This window comes from Misgurnus anguillicaudatus, chromosome 23 (genome assembly GCF_027580225.2).
Source record: "Misgurnus anguillicaudatus chromosome 23, ASM2758022v2, whole genome shotgun sequence".
NCBI lineage: Eukaryota > Metazoa > Chordata > Actinopteri > Cypriniformes > Cobitidae > Misgurnus > Misgurnus anguillicaudatus.
In genome coordinates this window covers 26,088,416-26,111,007 of record NC_073359.2, presented here as the reverse complement: position 1 = coordinate 26,111,007, position 22,592 = coordinate 26,088,416, and the positions used below count along the sequence as shown (strand labels likewise).

At 39.9% G+C, this 22,592-nt stretch overlaps 1 protein-coding gene across 1 annotated transcript in view; it reads left to right on the top strand.

Annotated features, from left to right (window-relative positions):
- The window catches only part of LOC129453774 (uncharacterized), a 49,347-nt gene continuing 26,755 nt past the window's right edge, over nucleotides 1-22,592 (top strand). Inside the window, exons 1-9 of the mRNA XM_055218148.2 lie at nucleotides 1-473; nucleotides 7,403-7,546; nucleotides 7,852-8,025; nucleotides 8,384-8,487; nucleotides 8,826-9,900; nucleotides 10,067-10,167; nucleotides 10,347-10,397; nucleotides 10,508-10,886; nucleotides 10,986-11,156. Coding sequence (XP_055074123.2) covers nucleotides 263-473; nucleotides 7,403-7,546; nucleotides 7,852-8,025; nucleotides 8,384-8,487; nucleotides 8,826-9,900; nucleotides 10,067-10,167; nucleotides 10,347-10,397; nucleotides 10,508-10,886; nucleotides 10,986-11,156 — 2,410 coding nt within the window. The 5' untranslated portion in view covers nucleotides 1-262. The remainder of the gene's footprint in view (nucleotides 474-7,402; nucleotides 7,547-7,851; nucleotides 8,026-8,383; nucleotides 8,488-8,825; nucleotides 9,901-10,066; nucleotides 10,168-10,346; nucleotides 10,398-10,507; nucleotides 10,887-10,985; nucleotides 11,157-22,592) is intronic.

The following is a 22,592-nucleotide window of genomic DNA, read 5'->3' as shown; positions in this document are numbered from 1 at the left end:
TCATGGAACCATTATGACATCACATAATGTTTATAAAAGGCTCAGCCAGATGAGACCGGTATCATTTGACTGATCTGAACGCTTGCCTTTGGTTAACTCCGAACGCTATTGCACAGATTATCAAGTGAATTTGCAGACTTTACAAAAGTTCGCAACTTTAAACTGCTCGACGCACTGTGTACGGACAGACAGTTTGCTTAGATTTCAACCCTCTGTGAACCGAGTCTAAACACAGTTAAGTCTGCAGTTATTCCTCGACATCATGTCTCGTCCTGTAACACCATTGTCCGACAAGGACATGGAAGGAACAGATGTCGAAAACATGGATTTGATTATGCCGAATGCTGTGCCGAACTTTGACGATGTCCTTGATATCGGACTTCCGTCACAAGTCGGGCGCGCTGCCGGTTGTTTTAATTCATGTGGAGGAGAGGAGGATGTTTATCCAACACGTGAGGCGAAACGCCAAAGAGGTAAGATGCAAGTTAAAGCAAAAAGTCTGAATTTCATGCTGATAAGTTTACATACAGTTATTGTGTTGTTAACGCACGTGTACATGTAACGTTAGACACACGAGGTGGTGCTCGTGCACTTGACAAATTAGTACCCGCCGTTTTTCTTGACCGGCAGAATACGCAGACAGATTTGGACTCATTTAAGCGACCAAAATTCATAAAACATCCCCGAAATTTAAGATAAGAATTACGCCGTATGAGGCCTTGTTTTAATATCCCTCACGAAAATTAACCATGGGCTTTATGTGATTACTATTAGCAAAACCATGGTATTTTTGTGGTAACAATGGTTTTACTACAGTACCGTTAACCATGTTTTTTGGATGTAAATGTAGCAAAAACCGTGTTTAATTTTCATAAGGGATGTATAACATAATAAATAGTTAGCAATAGTGCATACGACTGTTGTTATTGTTGTGATGTTCATTTACGGAAGCCGAGGTTGTGTACTATTTATATTTTTGCTTGCTTGTTTTCTCATGATCACCACTTAATTTCTCGTTATCTCAAAGTTGTATTCTTGTTATGGGATTAAAGCTTATGTGTACTTGATATACGTGAACGTGTTGTTTTGTTTTTGTAGACAGCAAAGGTATATTTTGCTAAATTAGCATGGATAAACAAATTTGATTTTATGTAACGTTAGTTGACAGAATTTTGATAGTGGTGGATTTAGGGACCGTCTCTAAAGTTACACCTTAATATACACGTTTCTACTTTTTACAGCATTTAAATGGAATGACTTTTAGTCAACAAACACTCACAAACCCAACTGTGTTCATATGGTTGTCAGCTATAATGTACATTTTTACTTTTTAATATATGTATTAATATAAACTGTTAAATACTATCGAAGATAGAAACATGTACATTATTTCTTTAGAGATGGTCCCTAAATTCACGCACATTATGGGATGGTTTCCCAGGCAGAGATTATTTTAAACTAGGACTAGGCCTTAATTTATTTAGGAAATATAACTAGTTTTAACAAACATACCTTACTAAAAACTAGGGGTGTCCTCGACTAAGGATTTACATATTCGAATCAGAATTGTCGAATCTTTCCATAGTCGACCGATAGTTGAATCATATCTATGTTTGTCTGCATGGGTTGGGAGGGGGCCAGACCAGGTACAAATTGGTAACTTTTATTTTCTTTCACAAGCAGCACACATAAACAACTTTCTGTTAAAGTGACCAAAACTGTCTTTCAAGTGATGAACGAAGACAAAACTGACGATGCATTTATATATTTTTTTTTTAAGGTAAAATATATAAGGCAACATTTGTTTATTTATTCCTCATAACATTTTAAAGCCACGATCTACAGAACATCACACAAAATACATTTTGATAACTAAACCTAAAAAAAATAACAAAGGTGATTCTGCCTTGGAAACCTCGGCTAATTCAGTGTTTTTATTTAATTTGGAGATATAGCGCGTCAAAGCAGTCATGACCAAAAAAAACCCGACAAATGAGAAATGACAAATAATTTGTGATTGTGACTGTAAATGATAAAAACTAATCTTTATTTACAATTCATTAAACGTTAATTTATAACATGAAAAACACTGAAATTAATGATTTTATAGACACTATGCGTTATTATTTAGCACAGAAATACCTGCTTGCTTGCTCTGACTTTGATCATCTCTGTATTCACTTTAGATACAGAAAGACCGGATGATATTATTTATTTCAGGAATCTCTTTGCTATCATTTAAAAGTGAACACCAACCATAATAATAAATCACAAGAAAGACATTCGTGTCAGGCAGAAATAGGTTCGGTGCAGATAGTTTCCGTTTCATAACCGAAATTTTAAAAAACGGCTTACCTGTTTTGTAGTTTAACTTTTGACAAGATAACAAAAATGTATGATAAAAACATTTTAAAAACTTATACCCGTCGAAAAACATCCGTTTTTTAATGTTTAGTTTGATGAACTCCTGTGTTACCTAAATATGAGACGCAGAGCGCTGTAACGAGCACCTAGCCCGTTCGGCTAAATTGCATGCGCAAGCATGGCCAGCACGCAATAGCGCAACATTGATACAACGAAAAGCTATCCAAAATGTACAGACTTAAATTAGATCAGAATTTACGTTTATAATAGATACATTTTTTAAATAAAATAAGGTCAGAAGTAATAAAGTGCGGAACAAATATGCAAAATGCCTCAAGTGCACAGAAACAAAACACAAGCCTAATAGTTAAATCAGATAACCCAGAGTGATTTATAAATAAAATAAAATAAATTATTAAAAGAATAGAAAAGTATAGCCATAATATAATTGCCAGCTTTGTCTTTTAAATGTAGAAACAAAGAGGCAATGGTTTATTAACGAAGAAACCTCCGTGTAGCCCGGTCACAGGGGATGTTGGATTTATTAACGCATTTTTTAAATATTTATTGAAAGCTGTTACTTCACATATTATTTGCAGCATTATCATTATATGCTGTATATTAATATATTGGGAGAAAGCTGTTATATGTGAAATCAGATAATGTGTGCACCCATATACGGCCAAAATTAAATGATCCTCATTTCATAACACATCTGCGACAATTCGACTGTGAGATTGGTAGTCGAATCAGGCTTCTCCTATCGATGCATCGAATCTTCGACTATTCGGGGTCACCCCTACTAAAAACATTACTTGTGTGCATTTTGAGACAAAACAAAGGGCACTGATGTATTTTAAAGGACAAGTTTGGTATTTTTCACTTAAAGCCCTGTTTTCATATTGTTTATGATGGAATAGAACGGTTTTGACTGAAATTTGGACATATGATGCTGGCCCGAGAATTTTTGGGTGTTTCTTGTATCACCTCCCACTGGGGCTGGGACAACGCGTCGACGTAATCGGCAACGTCGACGCAAAAAATAAGCCGACGCAAAATATGCGCGTCGATTCGTCAGACCCAAAAAGGCGGCACCTTAGAATAGTAGCAACGCGAGTGGCTTCAGTCCATGCCGGTTTCACACAGCAAGTGAAACCGTGCGTGTTTTTTTCAGCGCCCATGTTAACAAGCATGCACCCCGCCGCATGAGCAGCGCAAGCTCGCGGCTCTGTAGCAACAGTGCTGCAATCGTTTCTGCGTCGGTTCTGCTGTGCTGCTCAAGCTCAATTAAAGTGAAAGTGCTTTGTTTATGGTTTAAATGCTCGTGGATTGACGCGAAAAAGTGTCATTTTTACCATAAAATCATGAATGTGAAGTGTGTTTTAAACAGTCATGATTTTGAGCAATTTAACAGAAAGCAATGAAATATGTCACTGTTGCCAGAAGACTGCGCTTTCATTCACTCTCTGTCCAGCAGTAAATGAGTCCTAATCTATCTTAACAAACTTAAGAGAAAGAGATTTAATAATATATGTGCTTCTTAAGTCTATAATTGTGTTTATATCTGTCATTAAATGGACTAGAACAGCACGAAAACAATGTGGATTAAACAAATCAAGTTATAAAAGTTACACTGACCATCAAAAGGCACATTAAAGAGGTTTTGCTCATAAATGCATGTAAAATAAAGTCATTTGAACTTGAGATTTTTATACTGTTACTAAACTGCACAGTATGAGCTTTATTGAATGCTACCTCTGACTAAGAATGCATTATTCTGCACTTGTATAGTCTTTTTTTATTTTGAAATTTTAAGAGCAATGAACATATATTGAAATGTTTACATTCAGATATGTAAATCAACATGTATAAATGGCTATTAGTTAATTAATGGGGAGATAATCGAGAATCGAATCGAAGTCGAATCGGACTGATAAAATGAATCGTTAGATAAATCGATGCATCAAAAAAATAATCGCTAGATTAATCGTTTAAAAAATAACTGTTTATCCCAGCCCTACCTCCCACCTCTATAATGGCTGTATAGGTGCACTGGAACAATCCTTCCTAAAATGCATTAAACTTTCGTTTACAAAGACGTGAAACTCACCGAGTGGTCAGGGGTGTTCACTGATTTGCTCACACAAAAATCGCTGCAAAAGACGCATTCCAACAGGTTTTGTCGTAGTTTTTGCCAACTCCATTGACTTGTATCAGATGTGCTGTGATGTGCGGTATTACTCCGCGCCAGGAACCAGTTTGTATTCTTGCAATTGGCAAAGGTGGATTATCGCCACCAACTGGGCTGGAGTGTCTATTATTCAAGCTCTGAGCGGAAGAATGTACCGGTGTGAGGCGTTTGGAAAAATAGGTCCACAAGTTTACAATGAATGGTAAAACACCTGTTGGAAAGCATCTTTTGCAGAGATTTTTGTGTGAGCATATCAGTGAACACCCCTGACCACTGGGTGAGTTTCACGTATTTGTAAACTAATGTTTAATGCATTTTAGGAAGGATTGTTCCTGTGCACCTATACAGCCATTGTAGAGGTGGGAGGTGAAACAAGCAGCACCCGAAAATTCTCGAGGCAGCTGTATATGTCGAAATTTCTGTCAAAACCATTCTATTTCATCATAAACAATCTGAAAATAGGGCTTTAAGTGTAAAATACCGAACTTGTCCTTTAAGATATGTCAGTGCAAGTTGTTTTCAGTTTGGACAGCTCATATTTATTAAAGTCTCAGACTAGTCTAATCCCTGTCTGGGAAACCGGCCCCAATCGTTCAACTTTATTTATTTATTAGTAATTTTTAGCTACACGTATACATCAGCAGTCCACTTTAAAATCCACTAAATATTATGGACAGGAAATTACATTTTGACATTTGGAACAATTTTTTTGTTATCTCAAGATCACCAGAAAATTAAGTCATGATTACGAGAAAACAAGCAAGCAAAAATAATTATAATGCATGGCCTCTCTCGCAGCATATGTGGGCCACATGTGGATTTCAGCTGTCACATTTGGTCGAGATATGGCATGGCTGAACCAGGGTTCCCGCGGGGTCTTAAAAAGTCTTAAAAAGTCTGAAATTTAGAAAGTTAAATTTAAGGCCATAAAAAGTCTTAAAAATGGCCAGATTTTCACCCTAGGTCTTAAATTTAATTAACCCAAGTCTTAAATTTCTTACCTCCATTTATTCCCGAAAAGGTTGTCCGAAAAAAATAAAATGGTAAATTAAAATGCCTCAGTGACGGAGGAAGAATGTATTTGATGGGTGGGCCTCTAAAAAGAAAAGTTCTGCACTTTGCGTGTCACTGAATGTCTCTTCAATCCAGTTTTTAATCATTATTTTTTAAAGAGAATACAAATGTAGGCTATTATAATCCGAAATATGCCATAAGCTATATTTCAGATGTTGTGATCTGACTGTATACTGTAGGTTTGGCGAGAAAAATCTTTTCTGTGTTAATTTAACCAACTAGCCTGTGGCTTACCAGAGCATTTGCAAGGTTCTGAAACAGAGGACCCAGAAGTGAAAAAATCAACACTGCTTTATTAAAAATCAACTTAAACAGTCAGGCCGTCAAGTCCCGCGCCATCAACAATGAGTCAACTTTAGTGTTACACAGTTTTCATATGCCGCCTACAAATGCGACCTCTGGAGGCTACAGCCTTCGGATTTAGAAACGGCCTTGTTTGCAACAAACCACGAACAGCCTTTTAATAGTAAATTTCCTTTTCATTTCATTATTGTGTAATTAGAGAGGGGAATAAATGCGATGACGCTATAGTGTATATTTATGCACATAACGTATGGGTGGAGAAAGTGTAAAACATATTAACAAGCCACAAATCTGCAGCTGACCATACTGATCTTCCCATATTAGTGGATTTTATTTGTCAAAAAATAAATAAATAAATAAACAAAGATATAATAAAAATATAATGTTTTGAGAATTTCTGAGATCATTGTGCCGCTTTGGTCTTAAATTTCACTCATAATGGTCTTAAAAAGTCTTAAATTTGACTTGGTGAAACCTGCAGGAACCCTGTGAACATATATGGGCCAAATTGTAACCATATCTGTTTTGCCATAGCTTCAGAAATGGCGGGAATGTTCTTTTGGTTAACATATCATTTTGAGGAATATGGCCCACATAACAAAAAATACATGAGAACCACGTCTGTTTTACATATGGCACACCGTAGAAAACAACGAGTTCTGGTTGACATTTGGGTTGCACTCAGAGGTGTAAAATCCATGTGCCAGGAGTAAAAGTCCTCCTCAGTATTTTGTTCCAATCACCTGGATTTGCTAATTAGCACAGTTTTTCAGCAGGAGGTGACCTCCTGACTCGTTGGTGTTTTAAGCCCTCAACGAAGCCTTCAAGGCAGCACTGGAAGAAAATAGAAAAACAATTGCACAACCACTACATGAAACTGGCACGAAAAAAAAATGTGCTACAGACACGTGAAAACGCGGCAACGCGTTCCATAAACGCTCAAAACACCCCGAGCTGAATTCAAACACAGTCACATTCCTATCTTACCATATCTGCGCTACTTACCTAACCAACGCTGAGCTCAAACTGCCAGAAGCTGGCAGAAGGCTCAATATCTAGCACCAGTGCTGTGACTGGCCGAAACGCTCCGGGGACAGGGAGTGCCCCCCAGGCAGCGCTGCCTTGAAGGCTTCGTTGAGGGCTTAAAAAACCAATGAGTCAGGAGGTCACCTCCTGCTGAAAAACTGTGCTAATTAGCAAATCCAGGTGATTGGAACAAAATAATGGAGAGGACTTTTACTCCTGGCACATGGATTTTACACCTCTGATTTAGATTTAGATTTGGTTCTGATGTGAATAAAAAGAAGTGGGCCAGATATGGGCCGGGGAACACTTTCTTAAGTGGGCCACAGGCCAGCTGTTTATTTGGGCCAGGTCTTTGCCAAAGGAAATTTGCTGACTTACAATTTAGACAAAAAGAAAAATTATCATTTCAAATAAAGGCATTCATTTATTGAATTGTAATTGCAGTGTTTGGAAGAGATATGGATTCATTCCTACCGAATGCTGTGTTGACCTGTGACTATGTCCCTGATATCGGACTTTCGTCAGAGGTCGGCTGCGCTGCCGGGGGTTTGAATCCAAGTGGAGTAGGAGAGGAGAAAATCCCAACAAGTAAGATGAAAATGAAAGCAAAATGTGGCTTTAATGCTGATAAGTTTACATTATTCTTAATGCACGTGCACAGATAGACACTGGGTGGTGCTTGTGTACTTTTACTCATTTTACTTTTCCTTTGGCACATGACATCACTTCTCACTTAAGCATTTGCCAATACAGAAACCCAAACTTTGACTTACAGTTGACATATTTTATACAGTTGAATAAACAATACATTGACATTAAGTGACAAGTTTTAGACACATATTGATCACTTCAGTTAAAGCATTAATTTCATAACATTATTAATTGAATTGCAGTGTTGGGATGGAGATGTGATGATGGTGGTGGAGTGGATTTTGTCCTTCCAAGTGCAGTCCCTGACATTGTCCCGAACAACGGACATTTGTTAGAGAGACACGCCGGTAGTTCACGTCCACGAGGAGGAGTAAAGGAGTTTACTCCTACATTTGAGGAGGCGAACAGCCCCGAAGGTCAGATGGAAATTTTGTGTTCTTTACAATCTTTAAATATGTGCCCTGTTTGTTTCTCAAAAGTTTTGTTGGCCCTTGCAGATACTGATATCTTATCTTCTAAACTCTTATTTTGACAGCATTATTAATCCAAAAATCATTGCTGTATTTTCAGGAATTTATTATAAAGAATTAGATACTCAATTACATATAGATATTTGATTAAATAGTATCTGGGTGGACAGTTTGTTAAATGTGTTTAAAATGTTGAATGTGTTTGTAAAATGTGTGTTAAGTATTATAACTGACCACGGTTCTTTGTCATTCTCTTTTGTCATAAGGAATTTTCTAATAATTTATTATTTGTTTTTTGGTGTAGAAAAATGCAAGAATAAATTATTGAAATCAGTAAATAAGACATGGAAGAAAGTAATGCACCCATTCCTTCAGAACGATAAGGTGGAAACACTGATTCCTTCAGAGGTTTGTTACATCATTACATTTACTACAACTATCTGCCTATTCACAGACATGTTTCCATCCTGGTTTTGTGTTATCGACCAAGTGAATATGCATAAAAAAAGGTTTTCTATTCAAATGGCGATAAAATAGTGTCCGTGGTGATGTCACGAATGATGAAAGCGAATTGTCAAAATTGTTAAAATAAAAGGGACCCGATTATGATAATTTTTTTTAAATATTTATATTGCGCTAAAGCTTTTTTGCTTAACAGCCTTGGATGGAAACTTGGCTTCTAAACATGGCTGGAAACATATTTCTGTCTGTCTGTCTGTCTGACCCACCTCTGGTCTTCTCCACAGCTTAATGCGGATTCAGATAATCCTAATCTCAAGGATGATGCTGGTCTGGCGAGCTCTGAAATCAAACCGGACAAACGAAAGGCTTTCTTTGGCTGTCTCTGGAGGGGCAAGGTGGAGTCAATGCCGACTCCCCTGCTTAAAGCCGATCCAGCTATCCCTGATGTTAGGGAAGTTGTTGATCCGGCATCTCAGTCAAAGACCTACGTTAGTCCTAAGAAACAGAAACAAAAGGCTTCAAAGAGCCGCAAATCTAACCTCCAGGGAGAAAAAGTGACTGTTGTGCCAACTCAACAGCCCAAGGCTATTTCAGATATTCCTGTTGGCATGGATGTTCCTGCTCTGGCCAGCCCCCAATCAAAAAAGATTAATCCGGATAGTCGCAAGACATTGACGCAACGCATCCTTGGATGCTTCCAGAGGGGCAAAGTGGAGTCGATGCCGATTTCACAGATTGAGGCCGATCCAGCTATCCCTGATGCCAGGGAAGTTATTGATCTGGCAGATTCTCAATCAAGTGTTGGCTTAAAGAAACAAAAACAAAAGGCTTCAAAGAGCCGCTTATTTCACAACCCTTTGAGAAAAAAAGGGAAGAAAGTGAAGAAAGATGCCGATCCAGCCATTCCTGATGCCATGGATGGTGCAGATCTGGCCAGTTTTGGTGGCATCGATGCAGCCAATGCCAGGCTACAGAAATCAGGTGCCATTCCAACCAATATCGGGCTAAAAGGTGGCGGAAATCCCGACCCCAATAAAGCTTCTGGGTCAAAAGACGATAAAGTTGTCAGGCCAAAAGCTCTTGGAAATCCTAGACATCCTTGGATTCATAACCCAAGTAGACCTAAAAATCCTAAGCAAGAAGATGATAAAGTTGTCAGGCCAAAAGCTCTTGGAAATCCCAGACATGCTTGGATTCATAACCCAAGTAGACCTAAAAATCCTAAGCAAGAAGATGATAAAGTTGTCAGGCCAAAAGCTCTTGGAAAACCCAGAACGCGCTGGCCAGAAGAATTAAATGTTTTGCAACGAGCTGTTAAAGGGCTTAGCAAGATGAAACTAGATGATCCAGAGCCTAAAGGTGAGTGTACTGACTTCATTACTCCTAGGGTGGGTTGCACCAATATGTGAAATGGTTTCTTCATCATATTCTTCTGTACCTGGAAATGTATGCTGTACCTTTCATCTGTGAATATATGAGTGTTAACATGTACTGTAACCTTATAATTTTTCTGTGTGTTTTTCAGAGACTTTATCTTCTGAATATGACATCTTGAAAAATAAAGTGATTGGGCGCGGTAGCTCTGGCACAGTCTACAAAGGTATTCGTAAATGGGATGGCAGTGAGGTAATGCACTTGTATTTATATTGAACACAATGTTTGCCTTAATTTGTATGTCTACTTGATCTAAATTATGTTTTAAAGTTTTTAGATTCTCAAACTTTAAAGTTATGTGTGCAGTGTCAGGTGAGCCGCTTCAGTCAGCTCAGGAGAAATTAACTAAGTGTTGTTTTTTCTCTTTACAGGTTGCCATCAAGCAAATACACAAACGAGCCAATGACAGAACTCTTAAAATTGTAAGTTGTCATAAAATTTAATGAAGTGAACTAGACATAAAATAGACAGTATAGCGAATACACACCAATACAATATGTTTGTTTTATCTAATTCACCATTTTTTCTCCAGCCTGGACACCCTGAACCGCTCATTACAGAAGTGGCGCTATTGCTTAAGTTAAAAGATTCCTTCTGCCCCAATGTCATACAGTTGTATGACTGGTATGAGACGAGACAATTTTACAATCTCGTGTTGCAGTACCCTCAGGAAAGCGTATCCTTGGGGGATTTTGTTAGTCGTCGAAGAAACCTATGTGAAGATACAGCAAGAGTTCTCATGCGTCAGGCAGTACTGGCAGTGAAACAATGTCTGGATAAAGGAGTTGTCCATACAGACCTCCATGCCAAGAACTTCCTGGTACAGGAATCAACATTGAGCCTGAAGTTAATTGACTTTGGGCTTGGACATCTTCTTAAACATGAGGGCTATAAGTCATTCGAATTTAAAGGTGAGCTGAATTTTTTTTATATATAGCGGAGTATTGAAACCTGCTGTCAGTGCAGGGTCATCTTTTACAAAATGACTCAACATGATGTTTTGTGTACAGGAGCTGAAGTTTGCATCCCGCCTGAGATCAAAAGAGGCAGAGTCGATGCCATTCCAGCAAACGTCTGGGCCTTAGGTGCTTTGCTGTACTTCATGGTGTTTGGATCTTACCCCTATCCTTTCAACAAGTTTTCTTTGGACATCCTGAAGAAAAAAGAGGATTTATCAAAGGGTGAGTGAAATTGACTTATCAACATGCACACACAAAGCCTCGGATCAAATACACAATAGGATACGGTCTGTCTGGCAAGATGTTAGATTTTATTGTGTTTAGCTAAACATTTAGTGGCTCGCCAATGTATTACATCACTGTGCCATTATCTTTATGGAGGACCACAAGAGTCATACAAAATTTCAATATTTAATAACTACCTGGACAATAAAAATAGCAATTAATACATTTGTTTAAAAATTCATGAATTAATCTATAACTAAACTAAACAAAGTTACAAAAAAATAATTATGTAACATTTTATTAGGCAATAAAAAGTGAGATTATAAAAATAACGTAGAAATGAAATATTAATCCATTAATAAATAGTTCAAATTAATATAACAATTTACAAAAACAACATAAAACACTTAATAAGTTCGTAATTTTAAATTGCCTTTATACATTTTTAATAAATAAATAACTGAATTTATAAATTGAACTACAAATCCAGGTTTAAATTATGGCGCTTTTCCATTGCATAGTACCCCACGGTTTGGTTTAGTTTGGGTCGGGTCAACTTACTTTTGGGAGCTTTTCCATTGGCTGCAGTACGTAGTACCCGATACTTTTTTTCGTACCACCTCGGTTGGGGTTCCAAGCGACCCGAGCTGATACCAAACGTGAGACGAAAACATTGTAGATCACTGATTGGTCTGAGAGAATCGTCATCAGCGTCATATTAGCTTTAGCTTACTGCTAGCTTGCCTAGCTGTCTCGAGCAAACATGTTGTCTGTGCTCTGCTATACGTTTCCAAACACCCTTTTAACGATGAAAAACATCCACATGTTGAGAATCAGGGACACCATAACAGTTTTTTCCAGACTTGCAGTTTGTGGCGACACATTCGCGACGTGCACGTCCGCATGATAACGTTATATGCTTAAATGCAACTTCAATGAGGCTCGGCGGAGCGCCATCGACTGACACCACGGGCCGGGTGTTTGAACAGAAACTGTCATGTGAGACAGAGGTAGTTAGTTATAAACGCGATGTGCAAACATCTATTTGTTGTGGCGGACTGAGAAATAAATAAACGTATGGGAATGTACAACGACGCTCTCCTCTCACTTGTATGATGTCACAGGCAGCGTAAATCGACACGCATATAATTCCTCCCACTAAACTCGATGGAAAAGCTAACCACGCCAAAGTGAGGTTAGCTGACCCGACCCAAACTAAACTAAACCGTGGGGTACTATGCAATGGAAAGGCGCCATTTAAAAGGGCATTTCCGTTTAACATTTCTGTTTTCGTTTTCCCGATGGTTCTCCTTAGTCTTTTCGCGATTCGATTTGCTTTTCGTTTTAGCCTCTCTATTTAGCTTTTCCGTGACTCTTTGGGTCCTCATCCGAGATCTATAAATCTGCGGATGATGTACAATCAGAGCTAGGGATGCTCTGATCGATCGGCCGCCGATCGGTATCGACCGATAATGGCATTAAATGACTTGATCGGTGCTCGCTAAATCTGCCGATCTCATAAACCGATCTTTCTGTTTACTTTTGTCATCAAAAGGATCCTGAATGCGGCTGCAATTAAAGACATTTTTTACGTAGCGCGTATTTTTACAACCCGTTGCTCGTTGCGACGTGCAGATTTGTATGTCTCTCTTTGCCTTTACAGAGATATGCGTATTTTCTATGAGGACACGCTCCGGTCAACAGTGCGAGGCATCTTCACATCCCCATCAAACAGCGTATACAACACATATCTATCACAGACAATTACATCCTCATGCCAAAAGTTTATTATTTGCATGCGTTTTAAAGTTTTGAGCGTTTAAACTTTTATTTTCCTCACAGCTGCTTGTCTGCGTTCAGCCGCAGCCCACACACACAGCAGCCTGTCATCAGTGCACGTGAACAGAGCGATCTCTCTCTCACGTCTTAAAGCTGCAGTAACCTAATTCATCTCTCAATAAAATCACTCTCTGCTCTTGACTAAAGAATTTTTATACTTCATACGAATGCGTGTATATTTAATTCATACAGTAAAGACTGTGAAGTGTTTTATTTTCAGTACTTTTAGGAGCGTTTTTAAAGCCATATTAAATTTCTCTTTGCAGAATAAATATTTGTTGTGCTTATTTATTTGAGTCTCTATTAAAACAATAATATACCTAATAACTGCAAGTAATATAACAAATGCAACATCCGTGGTATTATTTTATCTAGAAAAAATGTAACAGTTACAGTCATCAAAGAGCTTGCATATCAGCTTTAAAAAAAACGGTATCGGCCGACCACGAAGATTACAAATTGGTGATTGGTATCGGCTGCAAAAATCCTGATCGGAGCATCCCTAATCAGAGCCAATCAGCGAGCTTGTTACATTCACCTGGCCATAGCTAATTTGCATTTCTCATTTGACCATTTGCAAGGACCCAAAGAGTCACGGAAAAGCTAAATAGAGAAGCAAATTGAAAAGCGAAAAGAATAAGGAGAGCCTTCGGGAAAATGAAAACAAATGTTAAACGGAAATGCCCTTTTAAATGCCTAATGCCTCTTTTTAAATCGCTTTTTGAAATTCCATTATTTAACTAGATATTAAAGTTTGAGGACAAACTTTATGTTGGCTTGAAAAAGTGTAGCCGGAACGTTTAAAACGGTTTGACAGAAGTTTAGTTTAGTAGGCTATCCGGCTGTTAGTATGTTTAAGTATGATGTTAGCATGATTAGCATGAAGCTAGCATGATGTAAGCATGATTAGCATGATGTTAGCATGATTAGCACAAAGCTAGCATGAAGCTAACATGATTAGCATGAAGCTAACATTTATTCTGTTGCTAGGGTACTAAGTTTGGTTGCTAAGGAGAAAATTGGTATCCCATAATGATCACCCTTCAAGCCACAAGTAAAACGGTCCCACCCCGTGTCTCTATGATGTTCTAAAGCAGAGATATTAGGCTTTGTTTATTCCGTTGCTAGGGTACTAAGTTTGGTTGCTAAGGAAAAAATTGGTATCCCATAATGATCACCCTTCAAGCCACAAGTAAAACGGTCCAACCCTCGTGTCTCTATGATGTTCTGAAGCAGAGATATAAGGCTTTGTTTATTCCGTTGCTAGGGTACTAAGTTTGGTTGCTAGGGAGAAAATTGGCATCCCATAATGATTAACCTTCAAGCCACAAGTAAAACTGTCCAACCCCCGTGTCTCTAAGATGTTCTGAAGCGGAGATATAAGGCTTTGTTTATTCCGTTGCTAGGGTACTAAGTTTGGTTGCTAAGGAGAAAATTGGTATCCCATAATGATCACCCTTCAAGCCACAAGAAAAATGGTCCCACCCCCGTGTCTCTATGATGTTCTGAAGCAGAGATATAAGGCTTTGTTTATTCCGTTGCTAGGGTACTAAGTTTGGTTGCTAGGGAGAAAATTGGCATCCCATAATGATCAACGTTCAAGCCACAAGTAAAACGGTCCAACCCCCGTATCTCTAAGTTGTTCTGATGCAGAGATATAAGGCTTTGTTTATTCCGTTGCTAGGGTACTAAGTTTGGTTGCTAAGGAGACAATTGGCATCCCATAATGATCACACTTCAAGCCACAAGTAAAACGGTCCAACCCCCGTGTCTCTATGATGTTCTGTTGTGGAGATATAAGGCTCTGTTTGTTCAGTTGCTAGGGTACTAAGTTTGGTTGCTAGGGAGAAAATTGGCATCCCATAATAATCACACTTCAAGCCACAAGTAAAACGGTCCACTGATTGGATGCCTGAGTAAAATGAGCCCACCCCCATGTCTCTATGACAGTGTGATGCAAAGATATCCATCTGGGCATTTTATAATGGGAGTCCATGGTAGATGTTTCTAAGGTGCCCAAAATGGTTGCTAGGGGAGTAGCTTAATAGCTTTGGAGAGATCATGAAAGACTGATTGGATGCCTGAGTAAAATGAGCCCACCCCCATGTCTCTACGACACTCTAGAATGAAGATATTCCTTCTGGGACGTTTTTATTCCCTTATATGGGCGTGTTTCCTGCCCCATTATAAGTCAATGGGGAAATTTGGGGGCCTCTTACACCCCAGGGGTACAGCTTACACCCCAATGTGATGTATGTTCTTACAGAGCCTGCCAGCCTCTTCAACTGTGATAAGCCACAAGTTTCTACAAATTTCACGTTCGCAGCTATGACCCGTCAAAGTTGGTCGTAATGTTAAGTCAATGGAATTTTTGGGGTGTTTGAGCGCCCCGTTTAGGAATTCGGTAGGTCCCATCAGTTAGAAAAGTCATAGCATAAATCTACGGACCAGTCTTAAAAGTTTTGTTAAGTTTTGTGGGTGTAGTTCGAAAGCTCTAGGAGGAGTTACAGTCAGAAAAAGTGGGGGAGCATAAGAATAATAATAATAAGTTTAGATACAACAACAGTATGTTGGCTTTTTCAAGCCAACATAATAACTAGATAGGTACATTTCCTGAAGAAAATGTGAGTGGTGCTTGCCGTGGCAAAATTCTGGGGACCATATATGATTATACTCCAAGCCAAAAGTAAAACGATCCAACTCCCGTGTCTCTATGATGTTCTGATGCGGAGATATAAGGCTTTGTTTACTCTGTTGCTAGGGTACTGTATTTGGTTGCTAGGAAAAAAACGGCATCAACTAGTGATTACCCTCCGAGTCACAAGTCAAACGGTCCAACCCCCGTGTCTCTACGATGTTCTGATGCGGAGATATAAGGCTTTGTTTACTCTGTTGCTAGGGTACTGTATTTGGTTGCTAGGGAAAAAATTGGCATACCATAATGATTACACTCTGAGTCATGAGTCAAACGGTCCAACCCCCGTGTCTCTACGATGTTCTGATGCGGAGATATAAGGCTTTGTTTACTCTGTTGCTAGGGTACTGTATTTGGTTGCTAGGGAAAAATTGGCATCCCATAATGATTACACTCCGAGTCACGAGTCAAACGGTCCAACCCCCGTGTCTCTACGATGTTCTGATGCGGAGATATAAGGCTTTGTTTACTCTGTTGCTAGGGTACTGTATTTGGTTGCTAGGGAAAAAATTGGCATCCCATAATGATTACACTCTGAGTCACGAGTCAAACGGTCCAACCCCCGTGTCTCTACGATGTTCTGATGCCGAGATATAAGGCTTTGTTTACTCTGTTGCTAGGGTACTGTATTTGGTTGCTAGGGAAAAAAGTGGCATCCCATAATGATTACACTCCGAGTCACGAGTCAAACGGTCCAACCCCCTTGTCTCTACGATGTTCTGATGCGGAGATATAAGTCTTTGTTTACTCTGTTGCTAGGGTACTGTATTTGGTTGCTAGGGAAAAAATTGGCATCCCATAATGATTACACTCCGAGTCACGAGTCAAACGGTCCAACCCCCGTGTCTCTACGATGTTCTGATGCGGAGATATAAGGCTTTGTTTACTCTGTTGCTAGGGTACTGTATTTGGTTGCTAGGGAAAAAATTGGCATCCCATAATGATTACACAATGAGTCACGAGTCAAACGGTCCAACCCCCGTGTCTCTACGATGTTCTTATGCCGAGATATAAGGCTTTGTTTACTCTGTTGCTAGGGTACTGTATTTGGTTGCTAGGGAAAAAATTGGCATCCCATAATGATTACACTCTGAGTCACGAGTCAAACGGTCCAACCCTAGTGTCTCTACGATGTTCTGATGCCGAGATATAAGGCTTTGTTTACTCTGTTGCTAGGGTACTGTATTTGGTTGCTAGGGAAAAAATTGGCATCCCATAATGATTACACTCCGAGTCACGAGTCAAACGGTCCAACCCCCGTGTCTCTACGATGTTCTGATGCGGAGATATAAGGCTTTGTTTACTCTGTTGCTAGGGTACTGTATTTGGTTGCTAGGGAAAAAATTGGCATCCCATAATGATTACACTCCGAGTCACGAGTCAAACGGTCCAACCCCCGTGTCTCTACGATGTTCTGATGCGGAGATATAAGGCTTTGTTTACTCTGTTGCTAGGGTACTGTATTTGGTTGCTAGGGAAAAAATTGGCATCCCATAATGATTACACTCTGAGTCACGAGTCAAACGGTCCAACCCCCGTGTCTCTACGATGTTCTGATGCCGAGATATAAGGCTTTGTTTACTCTGTTGCTAGGGTACTGTATTTGGTTGCTAGGGAAAAAATTGGCATCCCATAATGATTACACTCTGAGTCACGAGTCAAACGGTCCAACCCCCGTGTCTCTACGATGTTCTGATGCCGAGATATAAGGCTTTGTTTACTCTGTTGCTAGGGTACTGTATTTGGTTGCTAGGGAAAAAATTGGCATCCCATAATGATTACACTCTGAGTCACGAGTCAAACGGTCCAACCCCCGTGTCTCTACGATGTTCTGATGCCGAGATATAAGGCTTTGTTTACTCTGTTGCTAGGGTACTGTATTTGGTTGCTAGGGAAAAAAGTGGCATCCCATAATGATTACACTCCGAGTCACGAGTCAAACGGTCCAACCCCCTTGTCTCTACGATGTTCTGATGCGGAGATATAAGTCTTTGTTTACTCTGTTGCTAGGGTACTGTATTTGGTTGCTAGGGAAAAAATTGGCATCCCATAATGATTACACTCCGAGTCACGAGTCAAACGGTCCAACCCCCGTGTCTCTACGATGTTCTGATGCGGAGATATAAGGCTTTGTTTACTCCGTTGCTAGGGTACTGTATTTGGTTGCTAGGGAAAAAATTGGCATCCCATAATGATTACACTCTGAGTCACGAGTCAAACGGTCCAACCCCCGTGTCTCTACGATGTTCTGATGCCGAGATATAAGGCTTTGTTTACTCTGTTGCTAGGGTACTGTATTTGGTTGCTAGGGAAAAAATTGGCATCCCATAATAATTACACTCTGAGTCACGAGTCAAACGGTCCAACCCCCGTGTCTCTACGATGTTCTGATGCCGAGATATAAGGCTTTGTTTACTCTGTTGCTAGGGTACTGTATTTGGTTGCTAGGGAAAAAATTGGCATCCCATAATGATTACACTCCGAGTCACGAGTCAAACGGTCCAACCCCCGTGTCTCTACGATGTTCTGATGCGGAGATATAAGGCTTTGTTTACTCTGTTGCTAGGGTACTGTATTTGGTTGCTAGGGAAAAAATTGGCATCCCATAATGATTACACTCCGAGTCACGAGTCAAACGGTCCAACCCCCGTGTCTCTACGATGTTCTGATGCGGAGATATAAGGCTTTGTTTACTCTGTTGCTAGGGTACTGTATTTGGTTGCTAGGGAAAAAATTGGCATCCCATAATGATTACACTCTGAGTCACGAGTCAAACGGTCCAACCCCCGTGTCTCTACGATGTTCTGATGCCGAGATATAAGGCTTTGTTTACTCTGTTGCTAGGGTACTGTATTTGGTTGCTAGGGAAAAAATTGGCATCCCATAATGATTACACTCTGAGTCACGAGTCAAACGGTCCAACCCCCGTGTCTCTACGATGTTCTGATGCGGAGATATAAGGCTTTGTTTACTCTGTTGCTAGGGTACTGTATTTGGTTGCTAGGGAAAAAATTGGCATCCCATAATGATTACACTCTGAGTCACGAGTCAAACGGTCCAACCCCCGTGTCTCTACGATGTTCTGATGCCGAGATATAAGGCTTTGTTTACTCTGTTGCTAGGGTACTGTATTTGGTTGCTAGGGAAAAAATTGGCATCCCATAATGATTACACTCTGAGTCACGAGTCAAACGGTCCAACCCCCGTGTCTCTACGATGTTCTGATGCCGAGATATAAGGCTTTGTTTACTCTGTTGCTAGGGTACTGTATTTGGTTGCTAGGGAAAAAATTGGCATCCCATAATGATTACACTCCGAGTCACGAGTCAAACGGTCCAACCCCCGTGTCTCTACGATGTTCTGATGCGGAGATATAAGGCTTTGTTTACTCTGTTGCTAGGGTACTGTATTTGGTTGCTAGGGAAAAAATTGGCATCCCATAATGATTACACTCTGAGTCACGAGTCAAACGGTCCAACCCCCGTGTCTCTACGATGTTCTGATGCCGAGATATAAGGCTTTGTTTACTCTGTTGCTAGGGTACTGTATTTGGTTGCTAGGGAAAAAATTGGCATCCCATAATGATTACACTCTGAGTCACTAGTCAAACGGTCCAACCCCCGTGTCTCTACAATGTTCTGATGCCGAGATATAACTGTTTGAATTTTATGTTGCTAGGGTGCTCAAAAGTGGTTGCTAGGGGCGTGGCTTAATACCTATGTAAGGATCCTGAGAGACTGATTGGATGCCTGAGTAAAATGAGCCCCCCCCATGTCTCTATGACACTGTGGTGCAAAGATATCCATCTGGGCATTTTATAATGGCAGTCTATGGGAGATGTTGCTAGGGTGCCCAAAATTGTTGCTAGGGGCGTGGCTTAATAGCTCTGAGATGATCCTGAGAGACTGATTGGATGCCCGAGTGAAATGAGCCCACCCACTTATCTCTACGACACTGTAAAGCAAAGATATCCCATCTGGAACTGTTTTATTCCCTTATATGGGCATGTTTCCTGCCCCATTATAAGTCAATGGGAATTTTCGGGTGCCTCTTACACCCCAGGGGTACAACTTACACCCCAATGTCATGTATGTTCTTACATAGCCTACCACCCTCTTCAAATTTAGTAACCCACATGTTTCTATGAAATCCTCGCTCGGACCTATGACCCGTCAAAATTTTTGCAATGTTAAGTCTATGGGATTTTGCCCCATTGACTTTTCATTGGGCACTTTTGGGCACCTCTTACACCCCAGGGGTACAACTTACACCCCATTGTGATCCATGTTCTTACAGAGCCTACCACCCTCTTCAAATGTTGTAACCCACATGTTTCTATAAAATCCTCGAGCGGAGCTATGACTCGTCAAAGTTGGGCGCAATGTTAAGTCAATGGGATTTTTCGGGTGGTTTTTTGCCCCCCTTTCAGAAATCCTGCACCCGATCGCTTATAAAAGTCATAGCACACCTCTCCTCAATAATACGGTCGATTTGAGCCCTCTTTCATGGGACTACGTTAAACCGTGCGGGACTAGTTACGCGCCGAAAAAGTGTCCAGAAAAAGAAGAATAATAACTAGATATTAAAGTTTGAAGACAAACTTTATGTTGGCTTGAAAAAGCGTAGCTTGAACGTTTAAAACGGTTTGACAGAAGTTTAGTTTAGTAGGCTATCTGGCTGTTAGAATGTTTAAGTATGAAGGTAGCATGATTAGCATGAAGTTAGCCTGATGTTAGCATGATTAGCATGAAGCTAACATGATGCTAGCATGATTAACATGGAGCTAGCATGATGCTGGCATGATTAGCATGAAGCTAGCATGATGATCGCATGATTAGCATGATGCTAGCATGATTAGCGTGAAGCTAGCATGATGTTAGCATGATTAGCATGAAGCTAGCATGATGCTAGCATGATTAGCATTAAGCTAACATGATGTTAGCATGATTAGCATGAAGCTAGCATGATGCTAGCATGATTAGCATGAAGCTAACATGATGCTAGCATGATTAGCATGAAGCTAGCATGATGCTAGCATGATTAGCATGATGCTAGCATGATTAGCATTAAGCTAACATGATGTTAGCATGATTATCCTGACGCTAGCATGATGCTAGCATGATTAGCTTGAAGCTAGCATGATGATAGCATGATTAGCATGAAGCTAGCATGATGCTAGCATGATTAGCATGAAGCTAGCATGATGTTAACATGATTAGCATGAAGCTGGCATGATTAGCATGAAGCTAGCATGATGCTAGCATGATTAGCATGAAGCTAGCATGATGTTAGCATGAAGCTAACATGATGCTAGCATGATTAGCATGAAGCTAGCATGATGCTAGCATGATTAGCATGATGCTAGCATGATTAGCATGAAGCTAGCATGATGCTAGCATGATTAGCATAAAGCTAGCATGATGCTAGCATGATTAGCATAAAGCTAGCATGATGCTAGCATGATTAGCATGAAGCTAGCATGATGCTAGCATGATGCTAGCATGATTAGCATGAAGCTAGCATGATGCTAGCATGATTAGCATGAAGCTAGCATGAAGCTAGCATGATTAGCATGAGGCTAGCATGATTAGCATGAGGCTAGCATGATGCTAGCATGATTAGCATGATGTTAGCATGAAACTAGCATTATTAGCATGAAGCTAGCATGATGTTAGCATGATTAGCATGAAGCTAGCATGATGCTAGCATGATTAGCATGATGCTAGCATGATGCTAGCATGATTAGCATGAAGCTAGCATGATGCTAGCATGATTAGCATGAAGCTAGCATGATGCTAGCATGATTAGCATGATGCTAGCATGATTAGCATGAAGCTAGCATGATGCTAGCATGATTAGCATGAAGCTAGCATGATGCTAGCATGATTAGCATGAAGCTAGCATGATGCTAGCATGATTAGCATGAAGCTAGCATGATGCTAGCATGATTAGCATGAAGCTAGCATGATGCTAGCATGATTAGCATGAAGCTAGCATGATGCTAGCATGATTAGCATAAAGCTAGCATGATGCTAGCATGATTAGCATGAAGCTAGCATGATGCTAGCATGATGCTAGCATGATTAGCATGAAGCTAGCATGATGCTAGCATGATTAGCATGAAGCTAGCATGATGCTAGCATGATTAGCATGATGCTAGCATGATTAGCATGAAGCTAGCATGATGCTAGCATGATTAGCATGAAGCTAGCATGATGCTAGCATGATTAGCATGAAGCTAGCATGATGCTAGCATGATTAGCATGAAGCTAGCATGATGCTAGCATGATTAGCATGAAGCTAGCATGATGCTAGCATGATTAGCATGAAGTTAGCATGATGTTAATATGATTAGCATGAAGCTATCATGATGTTAGCATGAAACTAGCATGATTCTAGCATGATTAGCATGAAGCTAGCATGATTCTAGCATGATTAGCATGAAGCTAGCATGATTCTAGCATGATTAGCATGAAGCTAGCATGATGTTAGCATGATTAGCATGAAGGTAGCATGAGGCTAGCATGATTAGCATGAAGTAAGCATGAGGTTAGCATGATTAGCATGAAGCTAGCATGATTTAACGTGAAGCTAGCATGATTAGCATGATGCTAACATGATTAGCATGACGCTAGCACTATTTAGCGTGCAGCTAACAAGATTTAACATGAAGTTAGCATGATTTAGCATGAAGTTAGCAAGATTTATTATGAAATTAGCATAAAGCTAGCATGAAACTAGCATGAAGCTAGTATGACTTAGCATGGAGCTAGCATGAACCTAGCATGACCCAAAGACCCAACCCCCATGTCTCTATGATGTTCAGACCAAGAGATATAAGGCTTTGTTTATTATGTTGCTAGGGTGCTCAAATTTGGTTGCTAGGGGCGTGGCTTAAT